Below are 18,217 nucleotides of genomic sequence, written 5' to 3'. Positions count from 1 at the left end.
TTTTCTTATCTTATTTCTTATTACACATAAAATACTTCACTCGTGCTGCTTCATACCTCTGAAACTCACTTCTACTTAACCTCCAGCCTTCACCTTCCCTCTCAATATTCAAGAAAAATCTCAAAACCAATTTTTTCATAAACATACCTAGACATGTTGAGGGCTGATACAGCACTCACATCTATCTATAACACTATTTCTCCCTCATTCTCCATACTCTATGCTTTCCAACACTCGTCCCCTAGACGGTATCAGTTTGTCTTAGTCTGTCAGCTCCAGTTTTGTCATAGCCTCAAAATATAAGTAAGGTAAGACGCGCTGCTAAATAGTTGGAGCTAAATAGAAGAAAGTAATAATAATCTCTTTAATTCCAGTTACAATAAGAGGTTTTAAGAGGGGGTTACACAGTAAAGAAAATTGGTACTGAAATGGGAAAACTCTTAAAATCCACATGGTAGTTGGTTTGGAAAAATGTTGACAAACATTAAAAAAAAATTACGGTAAGGATTGTTAGAATGATATTGACTGTGGTAGACACAGTATATATATACAGGTATATATATATATATATATATATATATATATATATATATATATATATATATATATATATACCGGTATATCTAAAATCAAAATTTTATGCTTAAATGCAACTTGGTTAACTGACAACTTGGTTACTTATCATATTTGACCTTGGTATGTGGACTTTGTTAATAATAGTTAATGTTTTCAGTTTGATGACACAGTCTCTGTACACTGACAGTTAGAATTAACAGTTATGTTTTATTTGAAGAGTTATCACAACATGCTTCGATTAACAGCCACCCCCATGAGCAATATCTTTTATCTATTACATTTTGCAAGTTTATTGCTGTATTTCCACAGACAGGTACAGGCAGCGCGGTGCACGCTGGGATCGCTTCTCCTGCCAATATGGCGTCTCGCTGAGAGTAGTGGTACTGCGGTCCCGTTTACCGGGTTGAAGCTTACCGGATTTGTAGGGCATAGCTACAGTTCATCTGGGAAACCGGCGCCCATTAATAGTAAAATTGCCTCTGGGCAAGGAGAGGCGGCGTCAGAACGACCAGAAAGCTCGGTGGGCGATGGTGTAGGTTACCGGGTGATGGTGAGAGGCGGGGGATGAGGGAGCGGCTCCGGGGCTGCTAAGGAGCACAACATGGGGTCGGCTGCTACCGCTGGGGACTCTGCTCAGTGGCTGTCCGTGAAGGAAGAGACTATATTTTTACATGATGGGCTGATCCGGGTCACCGACTTGGCCGAATTACCGAGTGAGATCGGGGTCACGGAGGCCGGAGATACGGACTTGGAGGTGAGGCCATTCAGACTGGGCGATGGAGGATGACACGCATATATATATATATATATATATATATTTTTTTTTTTTTTGTGTGTGTATATATATATATATATATATATATATATATAATTATATAGGCACTGAGCACTTTAGACTCGCCCTATCAGGGTGTTATCACTGCTGCACACATGACTGATGGTGTCTCTCTGCAGACCATCTGCCTTGGCAAGATGTCCTATCACAAACACAATATGTCCTCTTTGTATACGTTATTCCTTATACGTTATAGTCACGCACATTACATGTTGTATTTTCTGTCACGCATTACATGTTGGTACCATGGTGTGTTATTTTTTTTGTCTATTATATATTTAATGGCACGTTGTTGGTTTTGTTCTGTATTCACATACCAGATTGGGCAGCCTTTGACCCGAATTCTGACAGATGAGCCTTTTCTCTCGAGATCTCCCAGCCTTTTCTCTGTTCTTTGTGATGCCCCGGGCACGTGAAATAATGTAACTTGACCAGCCGCTGAAAGGCCCCGCAGTGCAAATCACTTCATCCCAATCTCCATAGCATTGCTGATGAGCCTAAAGCGACACCGTATCGAATATGTACTTTAAAAAGAGCAGGTTTTATGTACATGTGATTATTCCAGCGCTGCGGACTATGTTGGCGCTATGGAAATCAATAAATAATATTCTTTCCTTGGGCAGTACACAGGCTAAATCAGTATTCGCATCGCAACGTTTATTCATTTAGGTTTTCTGTTTATAAACACGTGGAAATAAAGTGACAATATTATAGGAGCTTCTTTAACTCTTTGAAAGTCCTTCTAATAGTGGTTAACACCCTTTGGTTTGCTGAGCGCTATCACGGGTGATGATACACGAGACAGCCTATGTGACTACCTAGCCAAGTGCGATTGCAAACGTTACAGGGCTGTGTTTAGGGGCCCGGTGGCATCTTAAGCTAGATCTGTGATATAGAATATACATACGCAGGGCCCTCTTACTCATTGGGCTGCGGGAATGGCTACCCAAATATTGGTGTGCTGGATAGCGGATTCTGGAAGAGACGGTATCGTTAAACCTGATTGTGTGTGTTTTTGTGTATTACACACTTTTTGCTGTTTATTTTTTGTCTAGATGTGGGAAATGTTTAAAAAATGTGTGATCCTCTGTTACAAAATATCAGTTTTATATTTGTGTTCAAATGTATAATTTTTATCTGGATGGGAAAGTGTGTGTATACGTGCACACACATAATACATGCACACACACAAGCTGTGATATACATTTCCTACTTATACTCTATTTTTATGGTGCCGATTCCCAGTGATGCTGCATGAATGAACGCAGACTGCCTGCCTTGCCCACAGCCCTGTGCAGAATGAGCAGAGATGCTGTGGCGAATGAGCCTTTTGTCCGAGGATCACTGCACTAGGTTTTCACTGTATTTTAGGCCTTTGTACCGATCTGTCATTTGGCTCGTTGAAGCAGGTGCAAGTCTCGCTTCGCTCCCAAATGATGGACAGACTTAATCATCTCTCTCCTCCTCTCGCAATTTAAGGTATCCGCTCTGTTGAAATAAAACTATGTCCCACGATACAATTGTGCACTGCAAAACCCTAGCAGTCTTGCACACAGCATATGTCCATACGTATGCGTCCAATTAATAATATCTCGTTCCACTTAAAGGGATTTGTAACTAAGCCCAAGTAAATAATAATGTGATTTATATGGGTTATTTTACAGTACACAGAGAGGAGGGGAGTGTGTGACTATAAATAGAATGTTAAAAACACAAAATCAATAGTAAGTTATTAAATAGCGCTTGACTCCTTAAAAAAGGCCATTTGTAATGGATATAGGAAAATAACACCATTTAGTAAATAGAAATAGGTTATTTTAAATAGCCTGGACTTTGCTATTTGTTTGCAGTTCATTTCTTATTACACTTATTACACATTCAAGATCAAACTCTACATGCAAGATCAAACTTATATATATCTATATAGAGAGCGGCAGCAGACTCCATAGCGCTATTGCAATAGGAGGACAGTGACAATTTAGTGAAAAATGTACAATTATACTAACTAACAATTACGTTAAGATGTACTGGTAAGTTAAGAGGGCCCAACTCATGTAAATTTACAATCTATTGGGAAGTTAAGAGGGAATGAGGCAAAAGGTGAAGGGAGAACCGGTGTAGCGTTGTTAAGGGCTCTGTAGATATGAGTCAAGAGTTTGAGGAAAAGATGAATTTAAAAGATATTTTGCAGATGAAGGCAGCAGGATTTGAAGAGTGACTGGATATGAGGGATGCACATGAGAGTGGAGTCAAGTAACACCAGGGCATCGGCCTTGGTCCGTTGGGTAGGTTGAAAAATTCTTAACAATGATGGAGACATCAGGACTTGTGAGTAGAGGAGATGGGATGATAATGAGAAGTTCAGTCTCCAAGATATAAAGCTTCAGCCAGGTAGTGGGATGCCATCCAATGTGCGATTTCAGAGAGACAGGAACAGAAAAGAAGGCAAGGGGTCAGGAGAGGAAAGGTAAATAATTGGGTCTTCTCTATCCAGGTGATACTGGAATCGAAAAGAAGAGATTAGGTATGTGGGATTAGGTAGGAGGTGTAGATAGAGTATGGAACCCAGAGCTGAGGAACAAGAGGATACAATCAGAGGTAGGATTGAGCCAGAAGACAGGCATGCCATGGATGGTGGAGCCACAGTAGTGTGGTAATGGAGCTTAAATGTGTAATGTACAACGTTTTTGGCAAACGGAATTTCCTTCACCGAAGCTCGGTGATACAAGGGCACTTGTACAGGTAACGGGTTTGTTAGAAGTAGCCAGGGAAGGCAGCACACGACAGCAGGAGAAACCTCCTCTAGGGCTGAGGTTAGCATGTGGTTGTACAGTGTGGTGGCAACATCAGGGCAGAAGTGGGTAGAGATGTTGAAAAACACAGGCAGGTGTGTGTTAGTTGTGGTTAAGTCACAGAGGTTTTTGTAGGTTTGAGGAAGTTTTCTTTAAATAGTTATGACAAGGCTGGAGGTTAGGCAGTACCAGTCAGAAAGGGAGAAGAGCTGGTTTGGCGCCGATCACCCTCTGAGATACCAGAGGAGTTGAGGGATAGCAGTTTAGCAGCTGCAAAAGAAGCTGATAGTATCCACTGGGGTGCATAGAATACGGTAATAAGTACTTAAAGCAGGATATACACCGGGACCTCTGACAAATACACCTGGCTTAATCTTCCTCTCTCCAAAGAGCTTGTTTTGTAAGAAGGGCTGAACTGTCGCTGTATAAGGCATATCTTATATTGGGTGACTTCTGAAAAGTGAGACACTGCCTATTACCAAAACATGTCAAATAGGTGTCAAGCTTCAGTAGTGAACTCTGCCATTACCTCTTGTGCCAGTGGATGCTGGGCACAGTAGACAAGTCCTGGTAGATTAGATGCCTGCTTCCATTGTATACTCGTATGATGTGAGTTTCTAATACATATGTTTAATTTTTCTGTAAGCATGATTGTGTAGGTTTATTAAGTTTAATGATCTATAAAACCTAGGATTATGGAAAGTGTCAGATCATCTTAAACTTCCTCTTCCCGGGATTGGCATGATTATCTGTACTTATTAAAGGTGATTATCCTTCCCCATTAAAGGTGCTGCTCCACTTAAGACTTAATTGCGTGCTGTACTCCACAAATGAATCTTGGCGCATATGTCATTTTATTATTTCCTAAGGATGTTAAAAAATGCATAAAACATATATATTGTTAAGAAGCTTTTTTGTTTGTTTGTTTCTAAGGCAGTAACAGATCACATTTTGTGTCGCATGATAATTGCGTTTTTTTGAGCAAAAATCATGAACACGGGAAATTTTATAGGATTAGAGAATTATTTCTGGGAATTTAACCGAACCATGATTGAGATTTCTAATGCAACTATAAGCAAGAAGGCATAGCTGGGGCCAAACCATTAGGTTTCCTCTCCCTGTATCAAATCCTGAAAGCTTAAGAAGGGAACTAGAACAAGAGTAAAAGGGAATAAAGTTCATGGGAGGGGAATAGTTTTGTTTAGTTCACATCTGCCACAGGTGTAATTAACCTTTCAACCAAATGTTTCCGAAGCATTAAAAAAAGTAATTGACAAACAAAACCCACAAACTAAATGCATTCGTTTAAAGATGTTAAATCCTGCATATAATGCAGTTTCTCTTTAAAGTGGATGTGTTATCTACAAATATGAATTTGGTGTATTGGTGAGTTGATGTTTTATATATGAATTAGCGAATGTGTATATTAACACTTACTGTTTCCGTGCTGCTTCTGCGTGGCACACATTGTATTCTGTGGAAGCACTAAAAGAATTGTGGGCACGCGCTACCCAACTAGCAGCCATGGTTTGTGGATTCGGCACCTGACCATAATGAGATAACGGATTAAGTCTCTTCATCTGCACATTTGCCATTGAGTTGGCTGGCACAATGTGTATAGGTTAGGTTCTTCCCCTCAATGTGCATCATTGACTGTGTAGATCTTCGGCTTATATTTTAAATAGTTTGAATAGTTTGTTAGATCTGTATGTGTATAATTGTTTTAAAGCTACTTGCAGCTGATGAGTGTTTCTGATGTTTCATTCCTGTTGCCTTTATACAGTGAGCCTGTTTAAAAAAACAAAAAAAAATCTTACATTTGCTAATTTATTATAAAACATACATACTGAGCTGGAAAAAACACCCAGAAAATAGTGATGTTTCTGGATTTATCATTTAAAGCGGTTAAAGGGCCCTAACCAAAGAATAATGCATACTGATATATTCTTTGCATTTAGCTGGCATGCAGAAAGAAATAAACGCGTATGAATGGATTCTATTGAGTCACCCGCTCATTTTCAGCAGGACACCATGACAAGTAACTACACAGCTAATATAGGTATCAAAGTTCATATGATGTCTGGAGTGTCTCTTTAAGACTCAAAAAATGCTGATTAGAACGGTTTTATCTGTACAACTGTATAACCCTGTTCATATTATATTGAAAGAGTCAGAATACCTATTTTGTCAGGTGTTCTATATAAACCGTTCTAAAATAAATACAGCAGTCCTCAGAAACATCTTTGTAGTTTTGTTGCCAGTTTCATAGAATTTACCTTTTTTTTTTTTTTTTTTTTTTTTTTAAGCAAATCATCCGCTATTCTTATCTCATTCTGCTTAGTTTAAGATTCTAATTGCTCTCTATTTGAGGATCGTTCCCACTACCCAGTGATCTAGGCTAAGAACACATCACACACTTGAATATTTCCAGAACATTGCACGTTTTTTTTCTGAAGGACCTTTGATTCCTCTTAAATAGCAAATGTATGTGAACCCTGTAACTGGGAGCCCCAGTGTGTGAAAAGTAGAGATGCACTCTTAGCAATTCCTTCGAGTATCCTTCAAAGAAATCAAGACGGGGGTTCGGTGCCAGAAACTAATCACACAGTGGCACAGGCCAGAAATGATTGCAATGCCTTTTGGCATGTGCTGGCTGTACTTTCGCATTGTCCACTCATCTGTTGTCTGTGTTGCTTCCTGTTTAACCAATATGCTTTTTTTTTTCTTTAGTTTTACATAAGTGTCACAGTATTATCATACTGTTTTACTTGGTAAAAGAGTAATTATGGCTCATTTCTTGTGTTGTAAAGCAGCGAGCAAAAGATAAGGCACTGGTAGCAAACACCAACTGAGACAACGGCAACACCTACAGCCCTGACACAAAGACAATTCATATACACACATGCAGCGACACAAGGAAGCAAGCAAAATACACACCCACACACTAAAAAGCCAGAGGAAAGGAATTCTGTTACCGCAGCAGTAATCGGAGTGGGGCAGGGGATCATCATTAATCAATGCTACGGTTGCTATCTGTGCTATCGCTTCTGATCTCATCAAAAAAGGGGTTGTCCTAATTTTTCTTTGGTCATTTATATGCTCACAGCTTTATAAATGTTTGTCAGCTTGGGGACAGCCATGCTGGCTACGACTGACAGGGGAGACCGGGTTGCCAGCACACGGCCAGAGTTTCTGTTCCTGCACAACTGCAGGGACATTTAGGCTTGGAAATTACAGAGACACCAAGTGCAGTTGGCATTTGCTGGATTGCCACATCGTAATGAACACAAATGATACATTTTAACGTCGTCTACATTGCAGACAATTTTGATGCAGCTCTGAATGTTGGTTTCAGCTGCCTCCTCTGTCACAGGCTTGGTTATTAAAACCAGTCAGTGGGGGGCACAGATTCACAAATATATGGAGTATATTCTCCTTGTGACTGGGTTTATCTCCCAGACTGGCACCCTGTCCGTTCCCTGTACAGGGACAGGCTACAGTGCCACCATCAGCAGAAGAGGTGGACCACTATGCGCGGCACAGAAATGGTGAATAGCTTCTGTAATAAAGGAAGGACAAAAATCAAAAATTTAGTGCACTGTGCCTTTTAAAATAAATAATGGTATCCAGGTTAACCGTGTAATATTTTCCATTTCAGAAAAAAATATGAAGCCTTCGTTTACATTCTATCCTTTATAAAATGTTAATATTATGTGTAATACCTTCCAATTTATAAAATGTTAATATTTATATGTGTAATGCCTCCCTATTTATGAAGTAGTGAATATTTATGAAGGTGCTGGCAGTGACTAAGCTTTTGGCTCTGTACCCAGGATGAATACAGGCTGAATGTGAGCCAGGACATACCGACACTCGTCTGTTTTACGTAGAATCCTAATAATTACCGTTCATCGCATGGGAGTGGATACATACATATCAAAATTGTGTAATCTATAGGCAGTGTATATGCATTCATTCATATACATTCAGCAAACTATACCATTGAATATTGAATGTTGATATTGCTATATTGGTCCAAGAGAAGCTTGATGCCTATTATTGGGCCAACGTCGAAAAACCATTTATGCTTACACAGGTCTCCAGAACTTCAGTAGTAACGGCGGTCTAATAAGTCTTAAATTAGCAAAACGTGAATACACACGTCAATGATATGTGATAGTAGTTAAGGGGACCTATAAAATAGGCAGGCACATGTGAGTAGAGGAAATAATGCGAATAGGAAGTAATAGTTACAAAAGTTCATTGGGTTGAGATATAACGTCTTGGTTTCATCCAGGTTGAATATGTTGAGATATTGCAATTCTTAAGTTATGTGGTTTGGTGTTTCCCCAGTATGGTCTGTGTCTGTGGTTCCACGCTTCTTGTGTATTACCACTATGGGTGTGTTTACTAAAGGGAGGATTGGCAGGAGAGTTGCTTTCAGCTTCTTTTCTTAACTGTACTCTATGAAGCGCCAACCCTAGTGAGGCTCAGCTGCAGAAAGAAGTTGGCTGACCCTGGACAATGAGCAAGATTAAGCTAGTTAAATTAGCAAGATTAATACAAAGCCTCCTTAGACATTGAATAATACATTATACAGGACCAGCTAAGCCAAAAGCCATGAAATGGATCAGAAATACAGTGTAGTCATTGTTGATGTTGTAAATGACTATTATAGCTGGAAACACTCCCGGCACGTTTGCATCTATCTATCTATTTATACTATATATTGCGGTGCTTATCTCTGCACATTTTATCCTGTGAAAATGCATTAGCGTCATCTGATCATATTATGCACAGTGGCTTTAAACGTAAGGTTACAAGTGAACGTGTTATGTTCTTTGGTGTTAACTGTATCAACCCTGAATGTTGGCGGTCTGTCCAAATTGATATCAACCGTGAAAATCGTACATAGTTGTCATCGTAGGTCCGCTTTGCCAGCTACATACGACATACATAGACAGCACATAGCATGGGTTAAATGCCCAGCATGAAAAGTGTAATTAACACTATTGGAAACAAAGATATATTCCTGCTGAGTCACACTATTCAACTGGTTGTTCTTTCTACATAACCCCAGCAGTTCTGTTTGGCAGGTTTCTGTGTATTTAGAGTTATGTGATGGTACGGGATTGAATTGTGCTAATCACATGAGAGTAGTCACTGGTTTTTGCTTTTCTAGTAAAAGTTCATTCTTTCATTATCTGGTTTTTCTTGCCATTGTAAAAGGTATCCATTGACTACATTTACAGTTATGACTGCATTTATATTTTGTCTATCTCAAGAATTCCCCAAACTTAAATTTAGTGCAAAGTATTGAAGAATAAAGAATTACAGAGTTTCTGGAGTTGTGACAATCTTTCGATTAGGGTGGTATGGCGAGAGTGCTATACATTTTACCTTTACCTTGGCGTGGTTGAGAATAAATGCGCCAAAAAAGATTTCTGTTTGTTTTTTTGCCCGTTTGTTCAGCTTCGTGCACATCCGTTTCGGATCAAAATCGGTGGGGGGCTTTTTAAAATCACTCTTATAATGGCTCCCTACCTTCTCCGCCGACCGCTTCCATGTCTTGCAGCTCTGCTTCTTCTCTAGCATCCTCTTCGTCTTCTTGTTCTTCTCTCTGCTGTCGTCACCGATGTCTAGTGATGTTTCTCAACCTGTTCTGCCATTATTTCATATTTGGAAGTGCCACCCAAGCCCATTCACTTTGCTTGTGGGGATGCACACGCCGTTAACATTCAAAAGGCATAAAATACTTTAGTTGAATATTTTCCATATCTGGATTATTTACTGTTGTTTTTAAATCTCATGTTGGGTTGGATTCTTGTGGTGGTTGACAGTTTGAGTGTTGATAACATTGAGTGTCCGGTTTCGAGAGAACTCATGGCAAATGCCCTAAGATTCCTCTCAGTTGAGCTTGATGATGATGATCAGCAAACAATGTATTGTCTCAGGACTTCATCTCATTACTACATTTTTTTTAACAATAACCTCGGTGAAAACTAAAAGAAATTAATGTGTTCAGTGTTTAAAATCGATTATTAAAACCATTAACGTAGCTGAATAATGTATGGTTTGTAAGAACCTGTGTTTGGGGCCTCTTGATGTACTAATCATTTAAGATCTAATCATTAATAATGGAAGCAAGATATCTTGGAATAATTACTAAATTTTTAATGTTTTTATTTTTAGATTTTAACATTTGAGACAAAGAACCCAACAGAGCTTGCAGAGCGTTTGCGGGCAGTGTGTGGGAACCAGAGCAATGCATATGCACGCTTGCTTGAGTATCGTCTGAATGCCCTGCGTGGATTGTGGAATGCGCAACGCCAACTGGCTCTGGAAGAGCAGCATGAAAGGGATGGCTCTGATGAGGAAACTTTATCATTACTCAAGAGGCAGGGCCTATTACAACAGCCAGAACAGGCTCCATTTACATCACGCATGGGCCTTCTGCTGGTTTTCCCCCTCATCCAGTCTCAAAGTAAAACAGACCCCTCTCTTTGTAACATAACGGCTGAGGTGCTACTGAATTGCCTTAGGGATTGCCAGCCTTTGAGCTTGACTAAGGAGCCAACTGATTGCTTGAATGGAATAGAGTCTTTGCTTTGTTCTTGGCTGGAGGACACCTCAGCGTTGGGTCAAGAAGTCTCATATAAACAAAAAGAAAATTCTGCTGCTGCTCTGGTTGCCTTGGCATGTGCCAGGTAAGTTAAGTTTTTTTGTTTTAATAACATTTCATTTAAAGTAGTAGTATGTAATTTTGTTAAAACTGAAGAGAGAAAAGTCCAGCTACCTGATGCCTTTATTTACACCATCAATGAAGAAAAGGTGGTCATGAGGATCCTCAGACTAATGGCCATAGGGTTTTGTTCAGACATAGACATGTGTTATGAGCAAGTAGCAGATTCTTACTTGTACCGAGGAGTTGTCCTACTGTATCAGCACTGACACCAAAGGAACGCAATGCAGAAACCTGCAATCAATGCTGGCACCTGACTAGCCTATGAACAGACCAACCGATCTCTCGAGTACAGGAGGGTCTCTGTGCTAAAGCTACAAAATAAAAACACTATGACAGCCAGTAGTCAATCTGACCACCTACCTACAAGCATATGGGTCTACAATAAATAGGTCTGGAGAAAGTTAATTATAAACATGCCGCTTGCCTTTGTATTTTTGCCTGAATCAGTTTGTTACTCGTGCTTAATTTGTTGCAATCCTGTGAATACATGTGAATTAAAGGAACCTGCAAATTTGTTCTTAAGTGAACTCCGTGTCTTTATTGCCCCTTACTGCAGAGGTTGACTAGACTGTAGTAGTAGGGCAAGTAGGAGCCAGTCTGATTTTCTTAGGACCCAGAAACTTCTTTTCAACTACTTCGTTATTAATCAGTGGTGAGAATGACTTGGTTCACGGCTTTGTGGCTCTTGGGCTTTGTCAAGTCCTTTTTAAAGTTAGAAAGCAAATATTATTTAAGTTATAAATTTGCCAAGTTTTGCAGTTTTTTCTTCTATCTGTAATGGTATTTATGAGCTAAAACCAGGTGTCCTTCAAAAACAAACTACATTACCGTACACAACGCTGTAATTTTATGCTCCGAAATATTGTAATTGCAGAAAAGTATCAAAACTGAAATTAGTTTCATGCAAATTAAGTATTTACAACAATATTTAATGTATAATATCTTTTTATTTTTACAGGGGATCACTAAAAACATTTATTCACACCGTACACTTGCTACAAAAACAGACCGACTTGGGATCATTGCCTGTGGCAGATGTATTATATAGGTACGTTTTCCCACCATACTCAGGCTTCAATAGCTGATGTGAGAAATATAAGCTTGCGTTAAAACACAGTAACAGAACGTATTAAGAGATCTGAGTAGCCAGATGTGCAGTATTATTGATTTCATCTGTCTCTCTGTGCCTAATACTCTTGGTTAAGAGCTCTCTAGACGGTTACTGGCGCACTTTTGGTCATAATGTAACTTTCGGAGTCACTGATTTTCATCGGCCTGAATTATACAAAATTGTAACTGATTTTTAGCTCTAAGGTTTCATGTCTGTAGATTGCTGATGTAATTTCAATATGTTTCAAGCCTTAGATGTAAATTAATCATTTTAAAAAGGCCTCATCTTGTCATCAGGTTTTTTGTTTTTTTTTAACGTGTTAGATGGAATTGAAATGCAGTTTACAAAATCCAGATGTTTATGAAGTCCTGGGTATTGTGAAATTATCATTTATGCAAATTCATTATTAAAACTGATGTTTTTATCTGTCAGTTATTCCAAGTCCTAACACATTCATCATCCAAATTACATTACATTACATTAACTTTGATTGTGGTTACAGATTAAAATAGGGATTTTTAAGCAGCCATCTCTACCAACATACATAATCTTGTCCATTATGTACCTCTATACACACACAGGTTCACACTGGCCATGTGGCTCACTTGCCAAATGCCCGGTAGGCCACTGTCTTTGGTGCCACTTGTACAGCAGATTTAGAGCTTACTCCGAGCAAGCGTTTATCATGTGTCCGTAATTCCCTATTATAAATCTGAATATCTTCTTGTGTTGTTTGCACATTGCTGCTACTGTCACGTTTTGGAGGTAGATCCTTGGCTCTTATTGTGTCTTGTCTGAGTGGCTGTACTGTACTGAGATGGCAAATGGCTGCAATCTGCCAATTCATCCTTCTTCTCTCACTTGGTTAGATAACCAACCCTTGAAACCACCCGAGTTGCATGTATTCTTCACTAACCTTTTTCCCCCCTAGACTAATAATTGGAGTAACTACACAATATTTTTTGAGCATCCCTGCCTGTGAAAATGTTATGGCTGTTTAAATGGACTGTCTATTGTCCTTTAGTACCCCTCAACAAAGAAATTATTTAAGTACCCTTCCATATGCTTTCGTTTATTAAAAAAATAAAATTAATGATGACTTGATGAAAATGTTGCAGCTTCAGGAATGCCAAGAGACGTGCAAGGAGGTCTCATTAGATGCCCTGTCGTGCTAACCAGCGCGGGAACGGGCTGGTGGACAGTATACAATTATGCTGTTGAGCATGCAATGTGTTCGGCTGAATGGATCTCCTGCAATTTAAATAGCTAAGATACGAGGAGAAAGAGAAAATGCATAGAGAATGTTCTCATGATTTTCTGAAAATGTTGATGTAGAGGTGACACTCGGCTATCACCTGCATTAAAATGCACATGATGGCTGTAGTGTCCCTTTAAAAAATGGCAGTGCTTAATTCTGACACTTGTACAAAACAACGCATCCCCCTCCTCCGTGCGGTTCAGCCGGGCTGCTGCACTCTGTTTTTCACAGGAACGTTCTGTACAGAACACCAGAAGGAGAAAACGAGTTATTTCACTGCTTTATGCATCCAACACAAATCCCAAGAGACAAGCACAAGTAATGCTGATTTTATGTATGTTCCATTAAGTCTGTGGCTAGAATCTTATTGAATACATGCGGTAATACTGCATGCGTCTGTAAAGATTTTTACACCACAATAGCGATCCATATAGCTCTTTGAAATGCTGCAAGATCTACCGTATTTGCTCGATTATAAGACGACCCCCCAAAATCTGAATATTAATTTTTTTTAAAGAAAAACCCTGATTATAAGATGACCCTATAGGAAAAAAGTTTAATTCATGTAAACTTTTTGTTTGTTTTTATTTCCTTTTATTTGCCACTCTGCCCCCAGAAATGCCTTATACCCCCTATGTGCCACTTTGCCTCCCTGATATGCCTTTTACCCTCCTATATGCCACTCTGCCCCATGTTATGCCTTTTAACCCCCTATATGCCAGAGTAGCATATAGGGGGTTAAAAGGCATAACATGGGACATAGTGGCATATAGGGGTTAAAAGACATAACATGGGGCAGAGTGGCATATAGGGGGACACTTACACACCCAGACACTAATATACCCACTTACATACCCACTCTGACATTTAGATACCCAGACCCTAATATACACTCAAGCAACTAAGGCACTTCACTCACTGTGATGCCTCAGCAGGCGCTTACTGCAGCTCCCACGGGATCACACACAATGACGCTGTGTGACCCCGCTACCGGATCTGCCAATGACTTTGGGATGGCACAGTGCCGCCGGGGTCCCGGTGTTTCATCTGATCTCTCCGACCGGGTCTGCTTCCCCGGCAGTGGGCGGGCTATCCCGGCAGTGAGAAGGTACACACATATGCAACCTGCGCTGCTGTCCGCACTTTCGTCGGTGCTCGTGATAGCCGGTGGAAGTGCCGGCAGCAGCTGAGGTTATCAGACAGGAGGATCCAGGTCCCCTGCAGCGCTGCAGGGGATCTGGATCTTAGTCTCATAGTCAGACCTCTATTTGAGGTCTGATTAGAAGACGACCCCGATTTGCTCTGAAAAAAACCTTGTCTTATAATCGAGCAAATGCGGTAAATTATTTAGCTCTGCGTAATTTAATGTGTAAGGAGGAATCTATTTATTATTATTTATTATCACCTTATATTTATTAAGTGGCAACAAAGTTGATTCAGGATGCAAATGAGGATGTAGAGAACAGGAGGGTGGGTTAGGGCTGGTTTCACATGGGGGGGTTTGTGGAGGGATTGGGATGTTTTGGGAAAGCTACAAGAAGGGAAAGAGAGAGATGAGTAAGTAAATATAGTTTTGGGTGAGGAAAAAAAGGGACAGGGCTATGGCTGTTGGGAAGCCAGAAAGGGAGGGGATCAAAACATTTGCCTAAAAAAGAAACTATGCCCTCAAAATACATATTTGGTACAAATACAGGAAAACCATGCATAAGCTACAAAATATGAACTCTGACGTAAAGAATTTGTAATTCAGAATTGCCCACTCGTAACAGATTCGTTATGTGTCTTGTCTTAAGGTTGCTGCTTCTGGAAGGAGGGCCAGGATCACCCTCTTGTTTACTGGGAAGCAAACACATTGTATCCTGGGGATTTGAGGATATGCTTCCAGCCCCTGATGGAACTAGCGGTGCAAACAATGAGAACAAAGGTACGGTATCATGTCATTACTGCAAAGCGATTAAACTAGAAGGTACGTTATAGCTCCTTGGCAGCAGTGGTGGAAATCGACAACTGATTTGGAGCCAGCTGGATACCATGATAAGTTGAATCGGCTCTGCAAGATTACTAATGAAGCAAAATAAGAATGTATTCCTAGACTTGGGGTATCGAAAGCCTCTAGAACCTTTTTATTTATTTGCTATTGAGTAGAACAATGCCTGCTGTGTACTGAACCCTGCGTTATGGACTTAATCTGAAACTTCCAGAGACCCTGGCCCATGGGATTCCTGCAGGCAACCCTCACATTTGCCAGTGACTTTACATTAGTGAATATGCTAAGTGGTACTTTAACAGACAGTTATTGCCTCTGCCACGACTTCAGAAGTCTGTAAACCTTTTTTAAATGACTGGATGACACATCACATAACGTATTGGCTCGATTATAGGCCGCACCCTTAAAGTTTGGTGCTATTTTAAAGAAAAAAATATTTTTAGAGAAAAAATACACGAATACATGTATTTTATCATTGTTGGTATCTATTATGCAGTTAGTCAGCATAGGTTATATACAAACAGAATTTTGGAAAGCCAATGGCCATTTTTAAGGTCATCCCTTAATTCATAATGCACCTTACTTATAGATTTGCCACTCTGCCCCCCAGATATGCTTTATAACCCATGATATGTCACTTAGGTATATATTGAAATGTTGGAACTGCCTTTGGTATTGCAGATGCAGACTTGGGTCGCTGCTTGGCATCAGATGGGCTTTACTTGTACACAACTAACTCCGTAGGAAAAGGGATCAGCAAACTGGGATCTGGTCTGCACGGCACTTTACGGTGAGTCCTTGTCAGTGCGTCATACGGTTGTGGGTTTTTGCTAACACCTTGGATTTATCTAGCAATAATTATGAAATATGATCAAATCTGCACTCTGCACACATCTTACAAATTGACCTGTTTTATCACCGCAGCATGGTAAGGGAGGGTTGGTTTTATAGTCCTTTAAGAAAATCTGCTGATCATTGTGTGGTAAGTACCGATGCGCTGATTAGACAGAAGACGTAGACATTTAATATGCATTGGTCAACACAGTGCCGTGCACCTTTTATTTATTGATCTAAATCAAATCAATATTTGGTGTGACCACCCTTTGCTGTCAAACAAACATACACTTGCACACCTTTTGTGAAGGAAATCGGCAGGTAGGCTGTTCCAAGCGTCTTGGAGAACCGTCCAACGTTCTGCCTCAGTTGCGTCTCTCTCCATGTAATCCCAGACAGACTCAATGATCTTGTTATGAGGGTTCTGTGGGGCCATGCTAGTACTTCCAGCAGTGCTTGGTCTTCTTTATACTGAAAATTATATAAAAAAAAAAAATGTTTGCCAGTAAAAAGTTAGCCGCTCAAAATGTTAATGTTTTTTTTTTTTTTTTTTTTTTTTTTTACCAATTCTCTCATCAGTCTTTATTGTAATATCAATAAATGAATTTGCTATCAGAAAATCAAACTCTTTATACATATTTGCATTTATAAGGTTGGAAAGAAAAAATATTGCATTTGTTAAGTAAAGGGACACATCAACCATTTTTTTATGACTACTACAGTTCTAGTTTTTACATATTGTATTTAGATACCTGTGTATTAGTCATTTATTTTTCTTAAAGATTGAGCTATGATGACAGGACTAGAACCAGGGTCGTAACTAAAAACCTCAGGGCCCCCAACTTCACCATCAACTTCACTATCAACTTGTCCCATAGTGCCACCTTTGCCTTAAAAAGGTTTGTGAGTACCTCATTTGCCCCCCACACAGCCTGCCTGTGCCATCATTGCTCTAGCTTGTCAGTGCCCCCAGAAAGCTAATTTGTGCCATCTTTGCCCACAAACAACTTGTCTGTGCCATTATTGCCCACTTTCCATCATACACATATGTAATCCTTCTCTTCCTTGATAAATATGTTACTGTATGGTTCTTATCTAACTACTTTCAAGGAATACTTCTGTCTCATGTAAGTGTTGTGTAATTCGTAGGGTAATACCATTAACATTATAATTACTGCTTTCAGAGGCTTTGTCTATTGTCGAAACGAAGAGCTAGAAGCTGGCTGGATTGCTTACGGATGTGGGAAACTGCTTCACAGGCCAGCGTCCTTTGACAACAAACCTCATTTTCTTTTCCAGATAATTGACCAGCACACTCTACAGGTAATTACTCCAAGGCCTACTTTAGTTATTAATGTTTCTTGGATTCGAGTTCTTGATGTGGCTGACTTCCTATCAACCAACGCCAACTCCATAAATCGTCTACCAAGCGTATTCCACTGTATGAGGAAACAACTAGTTACGAGTGCCTGAAAGCACTAATCACTTGAGTGTTGAGTTCTCCATCTGAAATGGACATGCTGTTTAGTGAATTATTTAGGTCTCTCCCAGTTGGTCATGCTCTTCTCTTATTGACAATTTAATTGTCGGACATTTTTAGCAGCAAGTTATGTTTTTTATATAAACACGTTTGCATTAATCATTCAAAAAAACCAGTTGGCTCTAAACAAGTATAATTAAAATTATTTTAAATATTAATATTTTAAGAACATTGCACCCTTAGGGTCATTTGGGACACATTCATATTTACACACCATCCTGATTTCTGCACCATTTTTTTTAATATAAGTAGTAATGGCTGCTATTATTGACCAGGCCAGCATTTATATATAAATTAATTGGTTTGCACCAGAGAGTAAGATAACTTTCAGTAGCATTCATTGGATCTGAGACTATTCTCTGAAACCCATAACACGCTGCAATAAAAAAAACTGTCCACATTTACAGTATGTATTTAAAGAGCTTTTTTTAGGTGGTCTAATATTTAAAGGTTTATCCCCAGAGAAGATGCCATATAGATTTTCCAGATTGCTGTCTGCTTTTCAGCTGCGATAATAAAGAGCCATTGAGCCATTGTAA

The 18,217-nt window shown here is 39.6% G+C and overlaps 1 protein-coding gene across 2 annotated transcripts in view; it reads left to right on the top strand.

The window, feature by feature from the left end:
• The first annotated feature begins 950 nt into the window (after positions 1-950).
• Positions 951-18,217, top strand: part of HECTD4 (HECT domain E3 ubiquitin protein ligase 4) — a 70,479-nt gene continuing 53,212 nt past the window's right edge. For both annotated transcript variants that reach the window (XM_053473168.1, XM_053473162.1), the window contains exons 1-6: positions 951-1,330; positions 10,396-10,910; positions 11,907-11,996; positions 15,111-15,241; positions 15,986-16,094; positions 17,323-17,461. In XM_053473168.1, coding sequence (XP_053329143.1) covers positions 1,178-1,330; positions 10,396-10,910; positions 11,907-11,996; positions 15,111-15,241; positions 15,986-16,094; positions 17,323-17,461 — 1,137 coding nt within the window. In that variant the 5' untranslated portion in view covers positions 951-1,177. The remainder of the gene's footprint in view (positions 1,331-10,395; positions 10,911-11,906; positions 11,997-15,110; positions 15,242-15,985; positions 16,095-17,322; positions 17,462-18,217) is intronic.

Source organism: Spea bombifrons, chromosome 1, assembly GCF_027358695.1.
Source record: "Spea bombifrons isolate aSpeBom1 chromosome 1, aSpeBom1.2.pri, whole genome shotgun sequence".
Taxonomy (NCBI): Eukaryota; Metazoa; Chordata; class Amphibia; order Anura; family Pelobatidae; genus Spea; species Spea bombifrons.
Note: the sequence above shows the minus strand (reverse complement) of the source record. Positions and strands in the feature narration are given on the sequence as shown.